This window comes from Oryzias latipes, chromosome 10 (genome assembly GCF_002234675.1).
Source record: "Oryzias latipes chromosome 10, ASM223467v1".
In the NCBI taxonomy this organism is placed as follows: domain Eukaryota; kingdom Metazoa; phylum Chordata; class Actinopteri; order Beloniformes; family Adrianichthyidae; genus Oryzias; species Oryzias latipes.
In genome coordinates, this window is record NC_019868.2 from 6,267,762 (window position 1) to 6,290,972 (window position 23,211).

The 23,211-nt window shown below is 39.1% G+C and overlaps 2 protein-coding genes and 1 long non-coding RNA gene across 3 annotated transcripts; all 3 read right to left on the bottom strand.

The window, feature by feature from the left end:
• Positions 1 to 3,885: 3,885 nt before the first annotated feature.
• LOC101165317 lies at positions 3,886 to 5,502 on the bottom strand. The gene is made up of 6 exons (XM_004073021.4): positions 5,437 to 5,502; positions 4,994 to 5,326; positions 4,567 to 4,917; positions 4,330 to 4,461; positions 4,210 to 4,247; positions 3,886 to 4,123 (listed from the first exon to the last, which is right to left on the bottom strand). Exons 1-6 carry the CDS (start codon positions 5,477 to 5,479, stop codon positions 4,037 to 4,039), a joined length of 984 nt encoding a protein of 327 aa, XP_004073069.3. The 5' UTR covers positions 5,480 to 5,502; the 3' UTR covers positions 3,886 to 4,036.
• Positions 5,503 to 12,574: 7,072 nt separating this feature from the next.
• On the bottom strand, positions 12,575 to 16,918 carry LOC101165565. The gene is made up of 6 exons (XM_004073022.2): positions 16,837 to 16,918; positions 16,401 to 16,736; positions 15,965 to 16,309; positions 15,484 to 15,594; positions 14,684 to 14,745; positions 12,575 to 13,170 (listed from the first exon to the last, which is right to left on the bottom strand). The coding sequence occupies exons 1-5, from the start codon at positions 16,877 to 16,879 to the stop codon at positions 14,696 to 14,698; spliced, it is 885 nt and encodes a 294-aa protein (XP_004073070.1). The 5' UTR covers positions 16,880 to 16,918; the 3' UTR covers positions 12,575 to 13,170; positions 14,684 to 14,695.
• A 1,025-nt stretch (positions 16,919 to 17,943) lies between these two features.
• On the bottom strand, positions 17,944 to 18,840 carry LOC111948053. The gene is made up of 2 exons (XR_002874045.1): positions 18,163 to 18,840; positions 17,944 to 18,082 (listed from the first exon to the last, which is right to left on the bottom strand). It is a non-coding gene; the product is annotated as an uncharacterized LOC111948053 (long non-coding RNA).
• Positions 18,841 to 23,211: the final 4,371 nt, after the last annotated feature.

Below are 23,211 nucleotides of genomic sequence, written 5' to 3' on the forward strand. Positions count from 1 at the left end.
TTCCAAAATTTAAGTTGCACAGAAGTAACACAAAAAATGCATCACATCCCCAGCCAGACGACTTCATCTTTTGATTGTGCAGCACTGCTTGTACCAAAAATATTAAAAAAAAAGAAAAGAGTAAACAATGGAAACTTCAGCATGGCAGTGGTTGGTCTTTAAAAATAGAGTGTGGTTACACAGTGGTTCTTATTCCTGTCAAGCAAACAGCCTAAACCTCAAGAGCACTTTTTTGTTGTTGAGCTGCAATGACTCAAATCTTTTCACAGTTTGACCAAGTCTTTTTTTATTTTATATTTTATTTGTGTGTGTGGGTGGGGGGAGGGGTGAGGCCTTCAATGGTTAATGTTTAGGACACACACTGATCTGTCAGACAAAACCCAGTTTGGAAATGTTGAGTAAAAAATTGTGGGGGGTTGGGAAACCAGATATATTGATTTGGGATTAATAAAAGTGTATAAACCAAAAGTTATTCTACTTAAAATTATTCATTAGATTTATTAGTTAATCAATAGGAATCCAAACTGCACCAGTTAGAATCTTCACTTCTTTTTAAATGTGGCTCACGTGCAGTCAAGTCTCTTCTGAGTAAACGTTGCTTGATCAGAAGGGGAATACCTCAGTAACCACAGATTTTGTCTGGCAGAGTAGCCAGACATTTTTTTGGTTTGTCTTTTGTTTTTTTTGCTGTGTTACAAAGAGAGACAAATACATTTTATGCAGGTTTGCCTTATATTCAAGTAAAATCTTTTCAAACAGCATTTTAAATCAATACAGACATCAACCAAGGAGCTTTTTGATGTCCTGTGTTCTCTCCTTTCATCGTGGGGTTACGTTTCACAAAAACCCTGCAATATGTTTAAACTCTCAAAGTTCAAACCTTCATAAGAAAATATGTCCAATAGCATAGAATGCAAACAAAGATCTGATCATGATCAAAGATTAATGTAAATGTGGCAAGCTGCATGTATTCTATGCAGGATACACAGCAAGTTTTAAAATGATTGACAAGGCCAACAGCCGATGCTGATGAGGAACAGTGTACTGTTTGAAAAAAAAAGCATGCAGCATTGCACTGAAAAAATCAAGATAACAAAAGGTGAACTGCAAAACAGAGAGGGAACACGGTTCATGTCAGAGAGTTAACGGTTTAGCCACACAGCTAATTTTTCTTTTATAGAAAGGTGTAGTTAAAAATTGGCCATAGGGTGGCATGGGGCCTAGAGGTCGACCTATTATTAGTTGCGGCATATATCAAATATCAATACTGATATTTGATATTTTGGAGTACTGTATATCTAAATTTTGAACTGTTTATTTTGGCCCAGGGGCGGCTGTGGTGCAGCGGTAGGGCGGTCGACCCGTGATCGTAAGATTGCAGGTTCGATTCCCGCCTTGCACGCCCATGTGTCGAAGTGTCCTCGGGCAGGACACTGAACCCCACCTTGCCTCTGGTGGGAGGTTGGCGCCAGTGTTTGGCAGCGGAGCCGCCGCTAGTGTGTGAATGTGTGTGTGTGTGCATGGGTGAATGGGACTGTGACTGTAAAGCACTTTGTGCCTTCATAGGAAGGTAGAAAGCGCTATATAAGTATACGCCATTTACCATTTTAGATGCAGTCATGCCTCTCTGTCTCAAAGCATTGTCCACCCATGGTTCCATGTCACACTACGAGCAACAAGGGCTGTTACTTTTAACTTGTTAATAAAGCATTAACACCAATGTCTCTTAATGCCGTTAACTGAGCCTTAAAACGTGAATGTTTGTCCTCTCTGTTCTGTGCACAGGTATACGTAGCTACAGTTCCTCCCACACAGAGTTTGCCTCTGGTACAAGTGACAAAGAATGACTCCCAGTACAGCCAAGCAGAGAGGTAGGCTTAAGCAGTGACAGTAAAGGTTAAAATGCTTAAAATGTTTTTCAGATACATGAAAATGAGGAAGGAGGGACCACCACCTTCCAGAGCTCAGGCGTAAAGGTCAAAGAAAAAGAGTTAGGAAAGCCAAGGACAACCAGTTTGAGGGAGACCTGCCTCCATTCTAAAAGGAGAGCAAGATGAATGTTAAAGGGACAGATCCAATAGACGTTACGCCTTCATGCACGTTTTTATGATATGATCAATGACAATATTGATAATACAAACCTGCATGTCCAAAAAGGAAAAGCCATGATGGCATTAAGCTCAGAGTACCTGAAAACAAGTCATGAAATGAACATGGTGATGTCATATGCCATATACCCAACATCCAGAATGAACCACTGAAGTAATGCCAGAGAACAGATTTGAGCAAACTTTAGGATACATTATGTACATTAGATCACATTTGTCAAGGACAATGTTGTTAAACTGTTCTATGGGAGTCAGAAGGGAGGAACTTCCCTCAGCTTTCCGGCCCATAGCCATGGATGTTAGAAACAAACCAGAGCTACTCTTCCACTGGAGAATTGTAAGAGTAGCTTTCCAGAGGCTTTTCCTCTATGCATTATAAAGACACTAGAGATTATCAGTGCCCTTGTCCAGCTGTTCTGCAGAGTTGAGGTGCCAAACGAAATTATCACAGATCAGGCTATGCATTTCACCTCTGGCACAATAAAAGAACTGCAGAAGGAACTGGGCATCAAAGGCAGAAGGAAAACCCCAAACTATCCAAAGACTGACGGTTTGATTGCAAGTGTCAACCAAACACTAAAACAGATGTTCCTTAAGTTTGTGTCAGATACAAGCCATGATTGTGATAAGTGGCTGCCTTTTGTCCTGTTTGTCTACAGGTAGGCCCTTTAAGCATCAACTGGCTTCTTTTTTTTTGACATTAAGAAGTATTGAGATGGTGCTGTAGTTTTTTGAGTTGGGTTGTGGACGATGCAGGTGCAGGTTCTGGTGCGGCCACACATAAAAGATACACCTGCAGAGGTTTGTGTAGCCACCTCAAGAGCCATCATGAATATGGGAGGTAGTACTTTTGTGCGTCTGGTAAGTATATTGTGAAGTATTTGTAAAGAAAACATAAGTTACACGCACTTATGACGTACAAGTCATGCTGTCATATTCTGTACCCTAATGCTGCACTCTAGCCATTAGTGCGGTGCTCACACTGACACCCAATTGATATTTCCTAATTTCTAACAGTAAGGCTGCAAGACTAGAACACGCAAAGGGCGTACAAAGAGCATGCACTTATTACTTCCACTACACTAATGGGCTCCTTTTACACTGCGCAGGTTTTGGAGGGTTAAAAAATGATCAATAAGTATGACATACCTGTGTTTGACCTACTTCACCCATTCTCTGTTGTTTAAGTGTTTGCTACGACTTGTAGCCTGCAGCATGTTTGTAGCATGCCCGTGTGCCCCATACAGGTTTGCCCATTTTTCTCCAGCAGACATCCTGTATATCCACTCATAAGCAGCTGTGACTGAGGCATTAATTAATTAAGTAAATTAATGGTCACTTTTATGACTTCAAAGCACAGCAAACAAGTTTAGCCATCTTTGCAAATCAATGATGTTGACAGTGCATGTCATAATCTTTAGTTGGAGTTATTCGAGCTTCAGGCCTCAGGTCAAAGATCCTGGGTCCTGCACTTGAGGCCTTTTACCGCCTGCTTCCCCCTGACGTGATGCCACAGCTGCTAATTCACACTGCTCCTTTCATGTGTATCTTTGGGAGCACCTATATCTGTGAACGGATGTTTTCTATCATGGATCTAAACCAGATCTTGTTCTTTCAATATGGTGAATACAAAGACCTTTCTAAAAAAAAAAAAAGAAAACACATCAACAACATACTGAAAAGGTTCAACATGCAAAACTGTAAACACAGAGAACCTCCCTGTGATTAGAACCTCAGTTGCACAGAAAATTGTATGAAGACGAAATATATTCAGTTATTATACTTAGATCAGTTATCTCTTTATTTTAAATTTAACTCAAGGTAACAATCTAACACTTAATCGTTCACAGAGATTTAGAACATAGAGCACATATCTTCTTTTAATATTCAAGTCATATATAATCTATCATAAATATATTAAATCAGAATTAAAGGGCCTCCTGGGATGTTGCAAATCTACCAGCTTCCCTCTTCGTGAAGGTTGCAGCTGAATATGTCAGTGAATCATTTTTACTCTGAGAAAAAACATAAAAATGAAAGAAATTACATATTTGAAAACAATTAGGACAGATAATGATTTAGGCATCATTTTACATTTTACCTTTTGATGATTTTGGTCATCTAAGGAGTGTAAGATATCTGCTTCCAAGACAAAAAAACAAAATTTTTTATCATATTTTTAAACACTTGGTATTTAATCAAGTAATATAACATGGTTTACCGTTGCAAGAACTGCCTGACTTCTTTTTTATTTTATAAAGTAAGAAAATTATAACAAATATGCTGGCAGAGAAAGTGGCAAACAAGACAAGGAGAACAGTGTTGGCTGTTTGTAAATCCCACATCTGGGGTTCTGAAAAAAAAAAACAGTCAATGATTGTAAAAAATGTAAGAAAGTTGAAAATAGAAATAATTTTTGGATGTTGCCCTGTTGTGCTGAAAGATGAAAAACATTTACCGGTCAGTGTTGTTCCATTTCCATAAAAGATCTCTCCACATGCAGCCACAGCACAGTAGTAAGTCCCAGCATCAGAGGAGATGAAATTCTTGTTAAAGCTGTAGACACATTTCTGCACAGAGGGAGCTTCAGGAGTCCTCAAACATTCATCAGAACTGTTTCCATGAGCATAAATAACATGAGGATGAGATTTGTTTGATTGGGTTTTGAACCAGAACACTCTCTGTTCTGCTGCACAGGTTTCATGGTCAGAGCTGGAGAGGACTGAACACTCTAGAGTGATGGGGTCTTCTGGATAGACTTGATCAGATAAAAACCTCTCAGTGACAGCAACAATGTGTGGTTCTCTGCCTAGAAAATATAGAGTAATAATTATAGAAAAATAATCAGTAAATATTAGTAATTTTTAAAATGGTAATGTTCTTACCTTTGACACTCAGAAATGTTCCAGTCAAAAATGTCAAATCCAGGTTTTGAACTTTAATGCAGTAATAAACACCATCATCACTTTCCATGGCTCCATTTATTTCCAGAACAAAGGACCCAGGTTCTTGCTTTGCTGTAATGTGAGATTTCCTGATTTCATCGTCAAAGTCAAAGTTCATTGTTCCTCCCAGAAGTTCAGGCTTTTTCCCAGAAACAATCCTGATCCAAAATAAGTTCTCTCTGTAGAGAACATTCGTCTGGCGAGCGCACGTTAGTTTAACATCTTCTCCAACAGGAACCGTCTTTGTCGTGAAATGATATTCATTCGCACAATCTGAAAAAAAAGTTTTAAAAATCCCTCATTATTAATAAACTTAGGTATAGATTACCAACAGTTGTGCTTATTTATTTCATAAAACACTGCAAATTCCAAAAAGTACTTACATCCATTTGTAATAATGAAAAGTACATAAAACAGAATCATCATTTTGTATTGGTCTACTGGTGGCTGCAGAGAAAAATAAAAGAAAGTCTTAGCCTGAGCGATCTAAATGTAATGATGGAAAAGGGGCGGGATCACATATAAAACCACCTGATTGGACTTTCTGCATGCTGACGTTTCACTGTTAACCACAATGGAAATAATACCAGCCATTTTCAGTCTACTGATAAGATTAGAACAATTAGAACATGTCACATCTTTAGAACACCTACAAACAAAACTTTATTAAGTGCAGTTTTGGAAAAAAATGAACAAATATCAGACTGGCTAGTTTGGCATCCTGGGCGAAACACTGCATGTCCAACCAAGCCCTACCCTTAACAAGTCAGAGCCTCCCTTCAAACAAACAAACAATAGCAAGACTACATAAAACAAGAAAACTAGGGAATATTCAATCTAAACACCAATGTCATTGGTAGAAATCCTTATTTCCACAAATAAACAAAAATTAAATCAAATAAATAAAAAATAAAATATAGTAACTTATTTATTAATCATGTTTATTTAGTCTATATTTTATATGTAATAAATTGAATTTTTAAATCAATATAGTAAAATAATAGTTTATACTTAATTTTAGTATTTTCAAATTATTCATATTATTACGCTTTTCCATGTTGTTCTTAAACACAGGAAACGTAAAAAATATAAAAAGACAAAACACTGACCTTTCTGGCCTTGGTTCCCCCCCCCCCCCCCCCATGTAATCAACAACTCTGGAAATGGGCAGTTTTAGTCTAAGAAACCAGCGATAGACAAAAACAAAAAGAAACTAGTGATGTTCCTTTTTCTTATTTTTGGGTGCCCAAAAAACAAGCGCGCATCTTGCCCATATTTAAAGACGCCTCTGTCACCAAATGTCACCATCTTTTCATTTATTCAGCTTTGCTAATCAGGTGAACGCCTTCATCTACCTTTGTAAAGAGGTAAAGAATAATTTGATTCTTGCATTTCAATGTGTCAGATTTGAACCTCAATTTGAGTAATGTTTTGGGATCCATCAATCGCAATGTAGGCAATGTTTCTAATTGACCTAATTATAGGCAAAAGAACAAGATGGAAACAGGCTGTTTTTGAAAGTCTAATTCTAAGCTTACCTTAATTTTGACTTTTTTGCTTGGTTCTACAAACCCAAGTTCTTCCATCACCGAGGTAATCGAGATAGAGGGAAGCAGGATTTGTGTTGGTCTCAGGCAACTAGCAGAAACTTTGACTCAGAGCTGTGGGAGAGAGCAGGATCTACATAGGCAGCTGCAGTGTAGTAGTCTGCAGGATTAAAACAAATTTGAAGTTATCTTGTAGGTAATCTCAAAGATTAATAACGAGATCTGTTTAAAAATAAACGGAAGCAAAAATGATATGAGCTTCAAAAATACATTATGAAAATAGGATGGGTGAAAAAAAGTCTTGTTTTTAGCACAAAACTTAGTACCAGAAAAGACATAAAATCTTTAAAAAAAAAGAAAGCAAAACTCAGAGACACTATTAGAAAAACTGAAAATTAAAAACTAAACTGAGTTCTTTAACCGTGCTCCTTCTAAACCAAAAGCTCTTTCTCTCTGCCAATCCATGGTGAGCACATCTCCTCAAAGGCTGTGACAGATTCTAGTTTCACTCAGAAATTTTGAACTGTTATTTCTCTTCATCGTTCTGTGCATGCACATTATTGATTCAGACATTATTGATTGATATCTGATTCTGGTTTTATTGCAGAATCAGAGTGAGAACTGCAAAACAAGCATGAACTACTCTCATGGAGAAGTTCTGCATGATACCTGAATGAAACATGCTTTAATTATGTTTAAAAGTGACACAAAAAGGTAAACAGTTCATTGGAATCTATATACTTGTCAAATTAAATGATTAATTAATTTCCATTGGATTTAATGCAATAAAACGCTGAACGTGCAGTTTCTATAAATTACTCATGGTGTTATGTAAACCTGTATTATCAAGTCCCTGACAGAAATGACAAGAATCACAAAGACGAGGTTTTGGTTAATATGTGTATTGTAATATCAGCATCATGTCTTTTTCAATCATATTCAGGATGGACTTTATTTAATGTTTATAATGATTTTGAGAAATAATAAGATCAATTAAGTTTATGAAGACTCTCATTCATCCAGGTTGGTTCTATAGTAGTAGGTTTAGGGGCGGTCATCTGGACTTGGTTTTAAAGTTAGAAGAAGACGTTTCACCTTTTATCCAAGAGGCTTTGTCAATTCTGAATTAGCTGGTCGAAGAGCTGGTATATATGCGCTCATGGGGGAGGAGTCAGACCTGAAACTGGATGGAATTGTCAACTTAGCCTACATGTTTTCGGTCGTTAAGAGTCCTTTCTCATCAGCTGGAGGTTGGGGAGCCAGTGACTCCCTCCCCAAACTGGTCATCTCTTTCAGCCGTTAACGACCAAGGTGGAACTGGTTCGGTTTGTTCGTGTTTCACACTGCCGTAGATGGATGGAAGAATAAACCTGAGACCACCATTCCTATTAAGAGGTTTATCCTTCTTGACAAAGATGGCTTCTTTCACTCCTCCCTCAAACCATCCTTTCTCTCTAGCCAGATAGACAAAGCCTCTTGGATAAAAGGTGAAACGTCTTCTAACTTTAAAACTAAGTCCAGATGACAGCCCATAAACCTACTACAAAAGATCAATTAAATCCTTTTTGTCATTTAGCATTTCAACAATTCCAAAACACTTTTAGTTATAAAAATCAACAATTCCAAAGAACCAGGATAAAATTTCCCATTAAGGAAGATCCTGGCATATTTAAAGTATAATTTCTTTGAACAAAACATTTTAGGTAAACTCCGACCAATGGGTTATATCGCTAGAGGAGACACGCCCGCTTGGGAAGCCTGGCCGACGGTGGTGGAGCGCGACGCCATCATGGTGAGGTCATTGGCGCCCACATGACAATGCTTTCTATAGCCTTTGGTGGCATCTAAGTAGCTTTTATATAATTTATATTTATTCGTATTTCTAAATATTTATACATATATATAAATGTATAATAATAATACTCTGCGCCAACTGTCCCGCCCACAACTCAGAATTTTTTTTATTGAGGCTAAAATTGACACAATCGTAATTATAGAACTACAGGGAACACTTTTACAACAGATCCAAAAACGTCTTAAAGAAAATTGGTGAAAAACAGTCAGACAAGTGGAGAGGAATAAGTACTGCTCTTTTACCATTGAGTGTAAACATGCATGTCTTGAAGTGCTGAGACGCCAGAGAGGACATGGAAGGAAAATGTATTCAAAAGTCTTTGGTTAGCAAATTGTGTCATGTCAAAGAATCCAAACCCCATCAAAACGTTTCTAAATCAGGGATGTCAGACATACGGCCAGATGGTTTAATCACGCCCACTCATGAAGAGTAAAAATTATAAGGATATTTTTAAAAAAAAGCACATTTCTAGTCCATTCCTGGGACGATTTATGTTTTTTTTAAAATAAATAACCAAAATGCGCAATTCCCCCACAAGGGTGTGCCAAGAAAAATTAATCCAAGGGAAACAGCATACTGTCATGGTTCCTCTGTCAGCCCCGCCCCTCTCTGCTCTGCTCTGGAGGATTCCCAGCTGTTGCCACTCACCTCGTCAGCCACTCTGCTCTGCTCTGGAGGATTCCCCAAATTACTTACCATAAATCTCTCCTGTTCTCCTTCCGGGTTCCAGCATCTGGGTCTGTCTCGAAGTCTCGAAAACCATGACACATCGATCAGGACCATATATATTTGGACAGAGACACATTTTTTCTAATTTTGTTTCTGTACATTACCACAGTGAATTTTAAATAAAACAACGCCGATGCCATTGAAGTGCAGACTTTCAGCTTTTATCCCATGGGTTGAACAAAAAGATTGCGTACAAATGTGTAAAAAATATTAAATATGTTTCTATAAGAATGATCAGGAGTGACACCCTCATGACCAAAATGTTGTCTTGTTTTGGACATATTTTATTTTAACAACATGGGTTATGAATCTTCAGACAAAACCAGAGGTATTTCTGAATAAACCCTTTCATAATCGAGGCCAAACTTTATTTATTTTAGATGTAGTTAATACAAGTCTACAAGGGCGGGGCCTGTCCAAACACACACTCAAATGTTATAAACATACCTGTTGGTTCCAAAAATGTTCACAAGTCAACATGTACACAATACGAATAATGTTCACACACGCATACCTATGTATTCAAACCAACTTGTGTGAAATATTTCATTCAATCACACAAAATATTAGTGCAAAGGTGAGCTAACACCTGTGCTCTAGTGAGTGTTTATGTTCTTCTAAAATGGATGATGGAATGTAAAAAGAAAGAAGGAGAGTGCCCAGTCATCCTTACACCAAGACCCCCACCTCAGCAGCAGTGGCAGCCAGAACCCCCCAATACCCGCACGGCAGCAGATAGAGAACAACCGCCCCCTGGGTGACCACATCCGCCACCCAGGCCAGGGCCAGCAGGATCGCCACGGGGCCCCCAGAGCCAGAGAGCAGGGAGGCACGGGGGGACAGAGAGCGCAGCCCCAGCCCAACCAGGAGAGCAGCCCCCCCACCGCTACAGGAGGGTCCAATCGCTACAGGATGGCCCAATACGCACCCCAGACAAGCACCTCATCACTACCCAGGAGTTTTGGGCACACCCCCCCCCCCCCAACCCCAGGTAAGAGACAGGACCTCTCTAGGGAGACCCGCCCCACACTCCAGGCAACTCGGCACACGGTTGGTCCAAGAAGGAGCAAGGCAGGGGCCATCCCCGCCCAGGAGGAGGACACCCAGGAGAAGAGGGGATCCTCAAGAAGTGTCGTAAACATGCCCCGCCAGGCTCACCCACAGTTGGAAATTTGGCGAGGGCCAGCGTTTAGGGACACCACAGGACTCGGACACCCCCCAGCTCAGGTGGGATGTGATCCCGGGCTCTTGGCCTTGCCAGAAAGCTCAGGGATCCCTCTCCCTGCATGGAAAGAGGGCTGCCGGGCCCAGGAAGACAGCACCCAGGGAACACGGCCGCCGTTGCCAAGGGCCCAGAACCCTTTACCAGGGATGGGGTAGGGGACAGATGTTCTGAGGTCCCACCTTCCTTGTGAAATGTGTGTGTGTGTGTGTTTATGTTGGAGTGTATATTTTAGGCCTCCTTTTCTAAATGCATTAGAAGAGCCTTGATCGTTGCAAGAAAAGCCAAAACACAATAAGAGAGGAAGTTACAATAAACAGAGTGAAACTGCTGTCTGCAGATGATTCTAAGCTTTTTACATAAGTGGGCTTTACAAAAAAAAAACTTGGGTCAATAAGTATTGTTTCCGTTTCCACATAAATATAAGGAAACCACCATAAAAATGAAATGTACCGAATGCCAGGAAAAACTTAAGCACTTTATCATAAAGCTGCAGCAGTGTACAGCTTAAGGTATAAAAGGTTCGTCACCAATAAAAGGTGAGCAAACACTTTTCCTTAGCAAATAGTGAAACAACAAACACCAACAAACTCAAGTTGTTGAAAGTTAAGTGAAATGACAATAGATACAATAAAAGAATAACAAAAAGACCTTAATAAGAACTAAATACATGTTTACATACAGAAAAAAAATGGCATAAATGTTGTCAGATAAAGTCTGATCCTTTGCCACATCTTTAGTTAAAAAAATGAAAGAGGAAATTACAAAGGCTAACTTTGGTTTGTTGTTTATCACTGTTCTATTTGTCTTAGGGTATTCCTTTTAACTAACAGGTTTTTCAGTCAAAGTGATGTGTTTCAAAAACACACAGCTCGTCCATAAGACCACATGATTTTAGGTTTGATGGCTGGAGCTGCATTTCTGTTAAACTGTGGGGTCCCGCCTAGAGTTTCCTGTTTGCTTTTTACTGTATGCCTTCTTGTGAAAAAACAAAAAGGCTTAGTGTGAACTTTTTTCTCATTCTGTAGAGGTGATGCATCATTTAACCAACAGATACCTGCACTGGTGGGGGGAGTTTTTGTGCATCGTTCTACATAAAAAGATCATACAGGAAGGGTTTGTCGACGTGTCCTGCCTTGATCCAACAAGAAAACAAAGCAGTTACAGTATATCAGTAGTGTTAGCTTTTTTCTATGTCAAGCCTAAAATGTGTTTTAATGCTCACTAAAAGAGCTTATAAATTATTGTTGACCAAGATTTTCTTGAGGGGGGGATAAGCCATTGGAAGCTTGATGTGCGTAGGCCCTGTCCTCTGCCTGTAAGCCACAGCCAAGCAGAAGATGGCGATACGCTTTCATTGTATTGACTGATCATCCACCATTAAATTACATTTTGTGTTCCACTTTAGTCAGCCTTGTAAGCACATTGTTATTGCAGTTTGATTTATGTTGGGACTTTTGGAGCGACTCATTTTAAGCAAATCAAAATCAACATTGAAAACCATATATATATATATTTTTCTATAGCAACCTTTAAAAGAATTAAAAAAAGAAGAAGGAAAATGCAAACTTCAACATTACATAAGCTACTCTTAAAATTTAGAGCGTGGTCACACAGTGGTTCTTTTTCCTGTCAAGCAAACTGTGCAAATCTCAAGCGAATAGTCTTTGAATGAGTGTCGTGCTGCAGTGAATCATAAAGCTTTTCATTGTAGTAACTGAAGCTTTGATTTTCTTTTTTTTCTTGGAGGGGGGGGGTTGTAATTTAGGACACACAGTCATTTTTTTGTCAAACAACTTGGAAATGTCTGCTGAGTGTGCAAAGTCTTTTGAAATGCCTTTTTAATGCAAAAACAACAAGTTATTTTATTTTAAATTGCTTATTAAATACAACAGTAAAAACATGAATCCATATTGTACCTGCAGGAGCCTCTTTAAATTGTGGTTCATGTGCAGTCAAGTCTTTTCTGAGTAAACAGCCGCTGTGGTTTATCAGAAGAACAAAGTCACCACAGATTTTGTCTTACAGAGTAGTTGTGTGTACGCAAACAGACACATAAACACTTGCAGAAATCAAATTCAATAAAATGGCACTTTTAAATCAAAATGATGTTGACAAAAGTGCTACCTCATTCCTATTCCCAACAACAACAAAAAAAAAGTACAATGCAAAAAACAGAAAGGTATTTAATTGAAAAGAAGAAAATATATAATGATGTGGCGTCACATATCAATGAGTACAGATACATCTTGAGGTTTGGCCCTAAACATCCTAGTTGAAGAAAGAATCCAGACAGAGACGAGCTTTAAAAACCACAGCTTTGAAACTGCAGCTACCTTTTAAATGAAACGACAGGATGGGGGTGGTGTTGTCTCTCTTTTTGAAGCAGGCAGAGGCAAATATGAGATGTCAGTTTGATGGCAGATTGAGATGATGGGGACATACTTTTGCAAAAAGTAAATTGATTCTGACAAATTTGTAAATATATGTGTGTTTAGAAAGTTTGAATGAAAAAACAAACAACTGAACATCTAATGATGCAGAGTCCTGGGTGTGATTTCTTTTCTTTTCTTTAAATGACTAAAATAACATACAGACAGCATAAAATTAAGAAAAAGTTTCATTTCTTCATCTGATTAATAAAAGGGTGTGTCGTTAGAGTTCCCGGTAATTTACTTTTCAGATTGTTTCTCTTGTTTAAATCCAAACAGTTGTGTTGTGATGCTATTGCTCTTTGTCCACTTTGTCCATCTTCTTCACCATCCTGTAAAATAAAAGGGTAATTGATAATCATGGGGAGCACTTTGTAGGTACTTTCTATTCTTTTCATTGCTGTGCTGGATCATGGGGTTATTGGAGGCTCTGATGGGCAAATGAGGCAGAGTTTGCTCGTCCATTGAAGGGCAACACAAAAACGGACACACATTCAAACCAAAGGCACTATTTTGAATCACCAATCAAACTATGAAGTATATTTTTCAAACGTGAGAGGAAGCTGGAGTGCCCATGCATACACCTTGATGAGGAGCCAACACTTCACAGAAAGGACCAAGAGGGGAATTAAACAAGGGCCCGAATAGTACAAACCATTACATCACCAGCATCCCAACAACAGTTTGTATTTGACCATTTCTGTCTCGGACAGTCAAAGTGCAAATCTCGACAAAAAGACTCAGAAGGCCATTGGATAATGAACAGCAACAATCTGCCACAGAAATACTGAATGATTGCTGCCAATGACAGATTTCTGAACACCTCGCTGCAGGAAGGAACGCTATCGCAGATCTTTCTTTCTGTCAGCTATTAGACTCTACAACACCTCATAGACACTGGACAATAATGATTGCTTTCATTAATTTTTCAATGCATTTCATGTTTTATTTGTACTCTCTACTGTGTTTCATAAAGTTATGGTAGCAAGGTTATTTCCCCTTTGTGAGATCAAAACATTTTTATTCTTTTCAATGATCTCGGTTGTAAACTGGCATTTGACAAAAAACAAAACAAGTAATAATTTGCCTTCCGGATTAAAAAAGGGCTGATGTTTATGTTGAATTCTGATCTCAGAAGATGAGAAATTTCTTTGGAAGTCAAAACACAGATGTGTAAAAGCATGTATTTGTCATATAAGTCCATGTATCCAGAACATGTATCCCAACTCCAACCATTTTTAAAAATGAATTACTCACATTTGTACAGGTGACCCAAAAGTAGAATAGCATGACCAATATATAATAACTATCTGCACAATAAAATTATAAAAACTTAGCAAAATTACAGCAAATAATTTTTGTGCTCTCCAATTCCCGCCAAAAAGAAATCACCATGGTGACTGGACTATAACTCAAACTACTTTATTTTCTTGATTGGAAAATCTGACTCAAAAGAGACCACTTCCTTTCCCACAGCTCACTGCTAAGTGTCGTTGCTTAATGTTGAAATTGTGATGACAGACGTCAAGCAGCACGTATTTTTCAAAATTGACCTTGATTTTTTTCAGGCCAGAGCAAAGTAATCTGAAAGCGTTAACCACTGTCTTACACAACTTGATTTGGTTGGAACTTGATTTGGTTGGAAATTACTTCAACTTTTACTCTTTTGATCTCTTTTAAAGTTTGATTTCTGTCATTTATAAGTAGCTTCCAATTCACACTAAATTGATTCTTCTGTGTTTTTCTTGGAAAATATCCATGTTTTTTCCCCAAATTTCTTTTGTCTCGTGGAATTTCCATACAACATCAGATTAACTCCAACCTGACCCTCAAAGTTATACTTACCAAATCCTTTCATTAACCCTCAGATGATCTGTCCTGCTCAGCGAGATCCGAAGCTTTTAACTCTTTTTTAAGAAAAAAAGAAAACATTTCAAATGAAAACAATTCACTCCACATTGACATTCAGGCTAAGATTTGCATCTTAAATTCAAACAATATATTATAATTCAAATAATCCTTTTGGACACGGGAAAAGTGAACAGTATGCAAACATTTAAAAACATCAAACGTGTTGGTAAGTTGGTAAAAGGATGATTCGCTGTGGCGACCCTCGATGGGAGAAGCCGAAAGAGAAAGAAACGTGTTGGTAAGTGCATGACAACCTGTCAACAAAATTGCAGCTACAAGGAATCTTTTTCTTTGTCAAAATTTTAAACACAAAGTCATTCAACTTTTTAATCTTTGTGTACATACTTTTAAACCTACAAAAAACACCAAGCATGTCACACATGCCCCTGAATGGTCAAAGAACGCCTGGACATGCTTTGCCAAGGACAGTGTGAACGGTACAATTGGCAAAAATGATAAATTTACCTCCATCAAAGGCCAGTGTGACTTTTGGTACTTTATATGTATGCAACTTTGTACACTTAGCTTAGAGTAAATAATGTACAAGTAAATTATGTAATAAGCATTAATGCAAAATGCCATTCGAAATGTGTGCTTTAGAAAAGTTGTTTTATAATGTTGACCACCATAAAGCATCTTGAAAATCCCTCAAACAACAATGATAAATAAGGTGTAAAATGTAAAACTCTGGTGTTCTAAAGCATACCTTTTTCCCTTTGCAGTGTTTGTCCTACCTTTGCACTGCTCACACTTTTGCTTTGTTCTCATCACAATTAGAGTGATGTTCATGAGTACACAACAGGCTAACAAGGATCCAAGGACGATGGCATCAGGGGACAGTTGTTCTGGAACGCAAAAATACAGTAATTTGAACTGTATTGTTCTCTTAGGTACACGCAATCAAGATTTTTAGTGACTTGACCTGTATTTGATGGACATCTATATGAGTAACAGTAAGATGCATTTTCATTAAAGAGGAAAGCATGTACCCATTGCTCAATTATTTTGTACTGCTGCCAAGTTAAGAGTCACACATTGTCTCAAACTGTGAGATAATCTAGTAGAGCAGAATTCTTTCCTAAAAGTCTTGTTTTTTAACTTTTGTTCCGTCATCAGCAAAAAACATTAACTGGTTATTATCAAAACATAGTTTGCTTTTGAAAACTTCAAACATATGTGGTTTAATCATAAATAGATGGAATACAGCAAGCATACTTATCTGCACTTTGGTTCCTTCACCGAACAGGATTTCTCCACACAAGACCACAGCACAGTAGTAAACACCAGAATCCGACAGGCCCCTTATTGTTTGGGTTAGATTGTAGATACATCTCATTCCTTTTTGAACATCACAGCTGGATCTGGTTGTGTAAATGAGGTGGGGATGTGATTCTGATCCAGCTCTGTACCAGTAAACTCTGTGTTTACCTGAGCACAGGTCTGAGTTTTCTCTGGTGTTTAACAAAACTGAACAGAAGAGATTTACTGACTGGCCTGAAAGAACTGCCTCCATAATGGAACTTTGGTTTACAAATATGGTTTTAGGTCTCTTTTTTGGATCTGTGGAATTAATAAAATCACATTGAAGAATATAAATTAGAAATATTGAAGATTTTTTAAGTAATACAGCAAATGAATTAATAAAATTTACCTTTTACCATCAAACGATTGCCACTGATGAAGCGGAGTTTGTAGGCTGCTCCTGCCTGACAGATGTACATGCCTTCATCCTCTTTGCTAATATTTCTTATGTTGAGGGAATATATATTACCTACATTCACCATATTGAATCTTGGGGTATCAAATTGTTGCTCCAGTTTTAGTTGACCAAAATTGCCTGAACTGACCATTTGGAACCTGTACCCAAACTGAAACTTGTACCAAAAGAATAAACCATGATCAACACCAGAAGTTAAGCAAGTCAGAGTCACATTGTCCCCAAGTTCAGCTGAGATCTGCTGAAGAAGCTCCAGGTTTTGAACCACAGCTACAGAGGAGATGCAAAAAAAAACATAGAATGTCATCAGACAAACATTTGAAGTACATACAAATGTTATTTTATGCCCAGCATGACAGTGTACACTTACTTAGTAAATTGAGCAAAATCAAAGCAGCCAGTCCTCTGATCATTGCTGCATTTCCTTCTCTCTTGCTTGAATGCAGACAACAGATAAAGCACTTCCTGCTGTTTTGTGGTGCTAGACGGTTTTTACACCCATTTCTTACACTGATGTTGAAGCAAGATTTCAACAACATAAGCAACACACAAAAAAACGAAAACAATAAAGACATTGTACCATAAAGAAATCAATTCAACAATTTGTGCTTTTCCTTTAAATATCTTTAAAATATGTTCCAAACTAATACTTGACATCATTGTCTTGTTTGAAATGAGTGTAAAAGTTTAAATTGGTTAGTTTTTAACAGTTTTAATTTATTTTTCCTAGATGTGTACATACTTCTGAAACAAGAAACAAAAGATAGTAATCATATTACTTTTACAAGCACACACACACACAATTAATGTGCTTGACAATACTTTTCTCTGGGATTGCTTTTATGCTCCAATAAAAACATTTTTCTTCTTTTGCAGAAGTGGCCTAGCACATCTGGGGTTAAGACCCTCACCCTAAATGGCTAAAGGTTTTAAATTTTAAAAAAATAAGGTTAAAGTCCCATTACGTGTCACACATCTTGGGAAATTTGATCTCCACATTTGACCCAGTCACTGAGGGAGCGGTGAGCTGTGCAGACAGTTTGCTCGGGAACCATTTAGTGGTTTAACTGAGAAGCTAACCCCTAAATGTTGAGTGTCAAGCAGAGAGGTCCCATTTTTAGAGTCTTTGGTTTGGTTTGACTTGGCCTGGATTTGAACTCATGACCTTCCAGTCTCAGGATGGACACTCACCCACAAGGCCACATGCGTGTTTGAAGATGGCACTGTTACAAATTCGTCAGGTATTGACAGTAGTGTTAGCCCACATGGACCACAACAGAGAATTACTGCAAAAAAGGTCACCAAAAAGCACACAGATTGTCAGCAGCAAAGCTGACAGCTGTGATCTTAATGTGATCATAATAACTTTTTGTGTAAAACAAGTCATAACTCACAATCCATTTATGTTTGTCATGATACGACAAGAGTTCAGAGTGACCCAAATGCTGAAACCCAGAAGGAGACTCGGACAACGGGGTAAGTCTAGTTTGATTTTATATAGCAAAGGGTGAGTAATGGCTTTTCTCCAGAGGTGGCGTGGCAGCAGGATTCCAGAGCGAGACAGTCAGAGTCCAGGCAGAGAACAGCGACCAGGTGAGTTCCAGAGGTGATTCTTCCTGAGACAGAGACGAGAGGAGCAATGAGTAACTTGAAGCATTGACAACAAACAGGAACATGAGCAGACCAGACTAAGCACCATGGGAGGAACAACGAACTGGCGTTGAGTGGAGGTCCAGGTGCTCCTTAAGAGGGTAACAGCAATAATGAGGTGAGTGGTGGCAGCTGGTCGCGTTTGGAACAGAGCAGGCGGGGGAGGGGGAGAGTAGCTGGCAGAGGCACCATGACAGTACCCCCCCCTCAACGATCGCCACCAGGCGGTCAAAGACGACGGTCAGGATGGGCGCGGTAAAAGTCGTCGATGAGGGTATGATCCAGAATGAGGGAACGGGAGATCCATGAACGTTCCTCTGGACCACACCCCTCCCAGTCCACCAAGAACTGGACCCCCCGCCCACGGCGCCGGACATCCAAAATCTTGTCGACCGTAAAGGCCGGGGCGCCGTTGATGGTACGGGCGGGCGGTGAGGAAGTGGACGGCCGGCAAAGCTGACTCTCGGTGACTGGCTTGATTTGGGAGATGTGGAAGGAGGGATGGATTTTAAGGGCAGCGGGAAGTCGTAACCTGACACAGGTGGAGTTGATGATGCGGTCAATGGTGTAAGGGCCAATGAACTTGGGAGCCAGCTTACGGGATGAAGCCTGGATGGGAATATTTCTAGAAGAGAGCCATACATTTTGGCCCGGTTGGTAACTGGGTCCCACCCCCCTATGACGGTTGGCGATCTGGCAGTTGCTCTCCGTCAGGAACAGAGCAGGCGGGGGAGGGGGAGAGTAGCTGGCAGAGGCACCATGACAATGTTTCAGTGTTACTCATGAGCAATTGCCCTGTTTGTTTTGCAGAATACCTTGCTTCAGTCATTACTGGTCACCTGGATCAGGCATGTTAAGTCAATTAGAAACTGGGCTCACTCAGTTCATGTGATGAGGAATTAGCTGCAAAACAAGCAGATAATGAGGAGGGCATTCCAAGAAGCATGTTTAAACTACCCTGACATTAAGCCTGAACTTTGGCTGAAATCCGCCTGAACTTGCTACTCTGGGTATGTCGGTTCCAAAAGACGGGATATGGGTTACCGTAATTACACTCGACTTGGTAACCCTGGGTTAATGCACGTGCACATCAAGTACATAAAGACATTCTCAATGGATCGCCGATTTCTGGAATCACCATGGAAACGCGTGGAGAACAAAAGAGAGCGCTATCCTTTAATGAGACAGAGTTGGAGATTAATGACGGCGTATGAAGATTATAAGACCATCAAAAAGTAACACGGCTGCATCATCATAAGAAAGTTTCTGCTTTTAAGGACAGACAAAGTAAACGCACAAGTTTCTGATCTTATTTCCATTTTCCTTGTGGCGCATATATAACCTTTGTCCAATTTTGCCACCTTAGATGAAATTCTTCTATTGGTAACAATTAATTGAGTTAAATTTATTCAACCTAATTTCTTACGTCTATAAAACTTAATTAGTGTTTATACAACTCAAATTTACATATTGATTTAACTTAATATCATTTCACAGTGATCCCTCACTATAACGCAGTTTACTTTTCACGGTTTTGCTATTTCACGGATTTGCATCGTGCATTGTGTTCAGCATTCTGATTGGCTAAAAAGTCACTCCGCTTCTTCTCTACCTGTGCGTCAATAACGTTGCAGTTTAATATGTACACGTACGTAAAACAGCTTGCCAAATTTAAATTACATACGTGCAAATTCTGTAGCAATTTCAAGTTTCTCTAAAACCCATAGAAGAAGAGCGACAACAACTGCCTATCACTGTGTTCTTCTCCCAAACAAACTCACCTGCACCGCGGGCTTCAAAAGGAGAAAACACTGCAGAGGGGAGTCAGGATGCAGCGGCTCAGTCTGTAGAGCAGTAAATACACCGGAGTCACTATTTGTCCGACTGTACTTTTTATTTTTTCACAATCATTTTTAATTTTCTCCCGATTAATCCAATTACTCGGGTCGCGGTGGGCGGGGCTAATCTCCGCAATTTGAAGTTTTCTGTTCACATCAATGATTCAAATTATTATTTGACAGTACAGTACAGAAAGTACAGAAGTTACTGTGACTTTGCAAAAAAATAATGGTTTATATGTTAAAAAATGCAAAAAAAAAAAATGTGTAGTGTATTCATTAGAATACACTCACATATTATGATAACTTTTTATTACTTAATCTTAACCTTTTACTGTTTTAAAGAATTTAACAATTTTTTAAGAATGTTCTGCTCCTCTTCATTTATGAAATTGTAAAATTTTCTGGCCGTCAATCAGTCTCCCAGGTGCTGCTGTAGTGGGCGCGCTAGCTCCAGTCCCTTGGGGCTTGCAATAGTCTGGCAGCCTGTTCATGATGTACCCCGCCTTTGCCCGACAATAGCCGGGACAGACACCTGCCAACCCGGCAGGCCCAAAAGGTTGATTGATACGACGCAGTGAATTGCCAATGTTCAGGTATTTGATCTCTTGTGTGTGGATCATGTTTGGTGTGAACAAGCAGGAAAAGGGCCCGCAGGTAAAAAAAAAATTAAAAGGAAAGCGTCAGCTCCCATCTTTGAAAGTGGACTCTTTCAACGCATTGCCACACTAAAATTTGTCTGACTGAAAATCTTGGTGTTGCATTGTAGAACATTGTAGCATTGAAGATGTTATTTCTGATTTAGACATAACACTCAAAAGCAGACTACAGATAAAATGTGTTTTGATGCATTTCACCAAGTATTACACAGGGAATTGGAAAGTGGAGTTGTTTTGGCTCTGGTGTGTCTGGGACACTTTCAGTGTATGTGTCCTCGGGAGTTTGGATTGCTGGATTTCTGTTCACTATAGGAGTCTCAACTGGGAGCTGTTTATGGACCCTTTTCCACTTGACGCTCGTGACACTGTCTAAATTGACCAATGACAACAGATCAACAGCTGTTTTAAAGAAATGTCACTGCCCCATAAAGGCAGTGGCTTACTGTATGTCACACCCTTTCTGGTGATCAGCCTTTTTAGTGATCTGAAACTCTTTCTCTTGTCCTCAACTAGGTTCACAACAAAGAGCTTGGTCCTACTGTGTCAGAGTAATGTGTTAAAGACTTTTGTTTACTGTTTATTGATGTATATGGTGATGTTTTGTCTTTTCATGTGAACCGACTATTCACTCTTTTTTTTTTATCTAACAGCCCTTTCATTTCTTTATGTTACACCTTCTTCTCCCTTTCCCTGAGGCAGGAACATAGTAGGGGTTTGTAGCATAGATAAACTGCACACATATATATAAATGGACCAACAATCTCTGATGTTACCCATAGGATTTGGAATAATGACAATGAACCCTGCTAAAAGCCCTTAACCCTCCTGTTATGTTGCGGATCAAATTGACCCATTTTAAAGTTTGAACATCTAGGAAAAATATCTAAAAGTATTTTTTCAGTATGAAACTTCTTCTGCTTGCCTTAATTAGTGTAATCAACGTATATAATGAATTTGGTTCATTTCACATATTTGCAACCCCCCCCCCCCCCCCCTGCATGTTTATATCACATAGATACTGTTCGGGTCAATTTGACCCAGCAGTCAAACTGGAGGTACAAGGATGTCTTATTAGTAGTACAGTGATCCCTCGCTGTAGCGCGGTTTACATTTCACGGTTTCGCTACTTCACGGATTGGCATTGTGTTCTGCATTCTGATTGGCTAAAAATTCACTTCGCTTCTTCTCTACCTGTGCGTCAATAACGTTGCAGTTTAATATGTACACGTACGTAAAACAGCTTGCCAAATTTACAACACGTACGTGCAAATTCTGTAGCAATTTCAAGTTTCTCTAAAACCCATAGAAGAAGAGCGACAACAACTGCCTATCACTGTGTTCTTCTCCCAAACAAACTCACCTGCACCGCGGGCTTCAAAAGGAGAAAACACTGCAGAGCGGAGTCAGGATGCAGCGGCTCAGTCTGAAGAGCAGTAAATACACCGGAGTCACTATTTGTCCGACTGTACTTTGTATTTTTTTCATAATCATTTTACATTTTCTCCCGTTAAATCCAATTACTCGGGTCGCGGTCGGCGGGGCTAATCTCCGTAATTTGAAGCCTTCTGTTCTCATTGATGATTAGAATTATTATTTGACGGTACAGTACAGAAGTTATTTGTTGAAAAAAACATTTCTCAAGTACTTTTATTTGTAAAACAAATGCTTGAGCCTGTAAAATGGTTTGTTCTCTCTTTTCAATGTACAGTAGAGTATTTATTTGTATAATAATTGTAAAAAAAAATGAAGGTTTCTACTTCACGGATTTTGCCTATCACGGGTTCTTTTTGGAACGTAACCCCCGCGAAAAACAAGGGTTTACTGTATTCCTGTATTTGCAGCTGTGAGACATATTTCACCCCAATCACACACATAGACACACACACACACACACACAGGTGCATAGGTGTTATGACTTTTGACAGGAACCATTTATGTGGGAAAACTCAACTCATATTCAGTGTACATTCAACAGGGGAGGGGCAAAATATTTAAAAGATTCTCTGCATGGGAGTCCTTCCAACATTACAGTCTGTCAGGCAGACCTTTACAAAATGAGCAGCAGAAGCAGAAATGTGACAGTCCAGGAGGCTCTGGAAGTCATCACTGATCATGATCAGAAGAAGACTATCTGGAGCTGAATCCTGATTCTAATGATTCTGATTTTGAACCAGATGAGGGAATAATTATTCCTGTTCCTCCAAGCAAGACATTCATATCAAAGAATGGTGAAATACATTGATCTCCATCCCCAAATATGCGTCAGACAAACTTGTCTGCAGAAAAGATAATAAAGACAGTGCCAGGGCCCACTAGGATGGCAGTGACCCATGTGACCATGTCAATACAATTCAATTCAATTCAATTTTATTTATATAGCCCAAATTCACAACAACAGTCGTCTCGATGGGCTTCATGTCAGTAATTGAAAATGTAAAACATGAAATCAAAAGGATCATAAATACATAGAATTCAATAGGAAAATGATAAATTGAACTAACAAACTGACTAGACTAAACTGGACATCCCTGCCCTTAGACCCTCCTTCGCGTAAGGAAAAACTCCTAATAAAAAAAAAACGGATTCCGGAACATACTA